Source organism: Nematolebias whitei, chromosome 18 (genome assembly GCF_014905685.2).
Source record: "Nematolebias whitei isolate Nwh7 chromosome 18, NemWhi1, whole genome shotgun sequence".
Lineage (NCBI taxonomy): Eukaryota > Metazoa > Chordata > Actinopteri > Cyprinodontiformes > Rivulidae > Nematolebias > Nematolebias whitei.
Window position 1 is genome coordinate 16,672,494 of NC_056515.1, and position 3,261 is coordinate 16,675,754.

The 3,261-nt window shown below is 41.0% G+C and overlaps 1 protein-coding gene across 1 annotated transcript in view; it reads left to right on the forward strand.

Moving 5' to 3' along the window:
- Positions 1 to 3,261, forward strand: part of ythdc1 (YTH domain containing 1) — a gene marked incomplete in the record, with an annotated part of 37,460 nt that overhangs the window by 29,692 nt on the left and 4,507 nt on the right. Inside the window, 4 exon segments of the mRNA XM_037692113.1 lie at positions 1,637 to 1,713; positions 2,152 to 2,188; positions 2,301 to 2,340; positions 2,431 to 2,493. Coding sequence (XP_037548041.1) covers positions 1,637 to 1,713; positions 2,152 to 2,188; positions 2,301 to 2,340; positions 2,431 to 2,493 — 217 coding nt within the window.

The following is a 3,261-nucleotide window of genomic DNA, read 5'->3' on the forward strand; positions in this document are numbered from 1 at the left end:
ATTGATTGACAGGACTGCACCATCATCATCACCATCACCCCCACACCTTTTGAAAATAAGAGCGTTATAAAGGCTTTAAATGGACTGATGAGGAGACCAACTGTTTGTTAGAAAGTGTGTCCCCTCCCTCATAACAACACAAGCGGTAGGTTGTCCCCCCACAGGCTCCTTCTTCTTCTCTTTATTACTCCTGTGTGTGAGTGTGTCTGAAATACACCTGAGTCAGAACCAGAACCTGGATCAGAGGTCTGTGGAACCAGCCGCACCTCTGATCCAGAGCTCACTGCAAGACCAGCAGGAGGACCAGTTTATGACTTGACCAATGAGGACAGGGGTCCGTGTGAAGCAGGTAACTCCAGGTTCTCTTTTTACCTGGGTGTGTCGTCATAGCAACAGACCCTGGATGTCTCACCTGTTCTGCAGCAAGACGTAGACGGAGCAGTCATAGTTTCAATCAGAAGTTTTAATGAACGTAAAGATCTGCTTAATTAATCATTAGTTAAAGTTAATTAACTATTTCTAGGGTGAAATGATTCTAAAAGCTCATCATAAAACCAAGTTTTAATTTATTCTAAATGTTATCTGATCCACATCCGGTCAAAGTTATACATGCAATATAACAACAAAAATCTGTTGCTTTATTCAGTCCACCAAGGAGAATCAAAGGTTCAAGTAAATATTTCAAATGATTCTGCTCATGGTGAGCGGATCAGTCTTCTGGTTGCAGCTTCATTCCTGAATCTTTAGCTGTTTCTGCAGGAACAAAACAGTTTCACTTGTTTCCAAAAGTACATGTATATATAAAACACACAAACACGAGTTTCACAGGGATGTACCTTAAATTGGTTACACCAGGTAATAAACTCAACGTGACAGTTTAGATAACTTATGCCATATATCAATCTTGTCATGCTAAGTTTAGATTTGTTAAACCTGGTAATAACTTGACACGTAACAATTTAGATTAGTCAGGCAATAAACTTGACGTGATGGTTTAGATTACCGTAGTTAAACCAAGTAATAAACTCAACATGTGACTGTTTAGTTAAATCGGGTAATAACTCAGTGTGATGGTTTAGATTAGTTAAACTTGGTTACAAACTCGGCATGTGACGGTTTAGATTAGTAAAACCAACCAGTTAATAAACTCAACATGATGGTTTAGATTAGTTAACCCAGGTAGTAAACTTGTAATGTGATGGTTTAGATTAGTAAAACCAGTTAATAAACTCAACATGATGGTTTAGATTAGTTAGCCCAGGTAGTAAACTTGTAATGTGATGGTTTAGATTACCGTAGTTAAACCTGGTTAAAAACTTGACATGTGACTGTTTAGATTATGTAATCCAGGTTATAGACTTGTAACGGTTTGGATAAGTTAAACCAGGTAATAAACTCGACATATGATGGTTTAGTTAAACCAGGTAATAAGAGCTCAGGTGTTTTCAGGTAACCATTGGGAACATTTGATTTCTGTGGCTGTCGTTTCCTGTGTGTATATACAGGTGTGTGCTTGTTTGTGTACATCTGTTTTTATGTACGTATGTGTGAGTGTGTGTGTGTGAGAGTGTGTGTGTGTGAGAGTGAGTGTGTGTGTGTATTTAAGTGCGTCTCACCTGTGTACCTATTCGTGTAGGCGTCGACCTGAAGAGTTTGACCACAACAGGAAGCGTCCACGTGCAGACGGTCCACTTGACTTCAACCAACGAGCAGGTGCTTCACCTGGAGGTTTTCTTTGAACTGACCCCTCACACACACACACACACACACACTACCTTTTGCTTTCAGGTCCCTGAAACGCAAGGCAGTATTAGTGTCTAAAGAAACTTCAATGTTCAGGGGGTCTACTTTCTACCCGTCTGTTACCATGGTAACATGCTGCTGGAGACCTGACCTGGTCTAGATCAGGTCAGGTTTCAGGATCAGAGACCACATGTCAACCAGTCAGTGTCCTTTAAGCGGTCACGAAAGACCTGTCTTCATGAGAGACCTGTCTGCAGATGTCTAAAGAAGCTGAAGACGAGCTGAAGTTTAAAAGCCCATTTTAAATCAGGAATTTATTTTAATTTTAAAAAAAGCGTGTTACCTGCTTCAGATTCAGGTGACATCAGTGTCTGACTGCAGAACATTAACGCTTTGATTCATCATCAGGGTTCATCCAGGACCTACGGAACCAGCCGGTGGACAGGTGAGCCACACAGACGTATCGCAACACTCACCTGAAAGTGGGCGGGGCCACAGCACATTGTACATATGCTAATAATTTGAGAAGAAGTGATAGCTTGGTTTGAACTCCGCAGGAGATTCTCTGGAGTCAGACGAGACACGTTTCTGAACGGGGTGAGTCATGACCTGTTGGCATGTTAGCTGCGTGTTTTCAGTGTGACGTCACAACCACACGTTTACCTGTGCGCTCTTTACCTGTTTCAGTCCTACGACTACATGAGGGACTACCACCAGAATGTTGGGCCTCCAGCTCCTTGGCAGACTCTGGTACGCCTCACTTGTTGATCCTTTTTGATCTGTAACTATTACTGTCAGATAAACCTCAGGGGCGGGACCAAGGCCATGACTCCTCTGATTGATGCTGCAACGTTAGTACTTGTACACACAATTCAGTTCAATTCGATTTAATTCAGTTTATTTAAATAGCGCCAAGTCACAACAGAAGTCGTCTCAAGACACAGAACAGAAACATTCACATATAAAATAATAATTTAATATTATTTATATGTGGAGCAGACTGCTTTGAGTTTAACTTCATCACAGATTCATCTTGAACAAGCACGAAGGCGACAGTGGAAAGAAAAAACTCCCTCATGAGGAAGAAACCTTTAGCAGAACCAGGCTCAGGACAAGTGGCCAGCTGCTTCGATCGGCTGGGTTTGAGAGGAACAGGAAGGAGGAACAGATACACAATGGCAGGTCAAGAATCACACGTTAAGATAGAAATAGTATCAAATGAAAACTATTCAGTTTTAACAATTAATTTAAAGAAATTTGGTCAATTTGTCCTCTAGTAGTCTAAACTTAAGACAGCATGACAAGCAGACCCTAACTATAGGATTTATCAAAAAGGAAAGTCACAGTAAAGTGTACATTACCTCAGAAAAAGTACACAGTATAGTGTGTACATGACCTCGGTAAAAGTACACAGTATAGTGTGTACATGGCTTCGGTAAAAGTACACAGTATAGTGTGTGCATGACCTCGGTAAAAGTACACAGTATAGTGAGTACGTGACCTTAGTAAGAGTACACA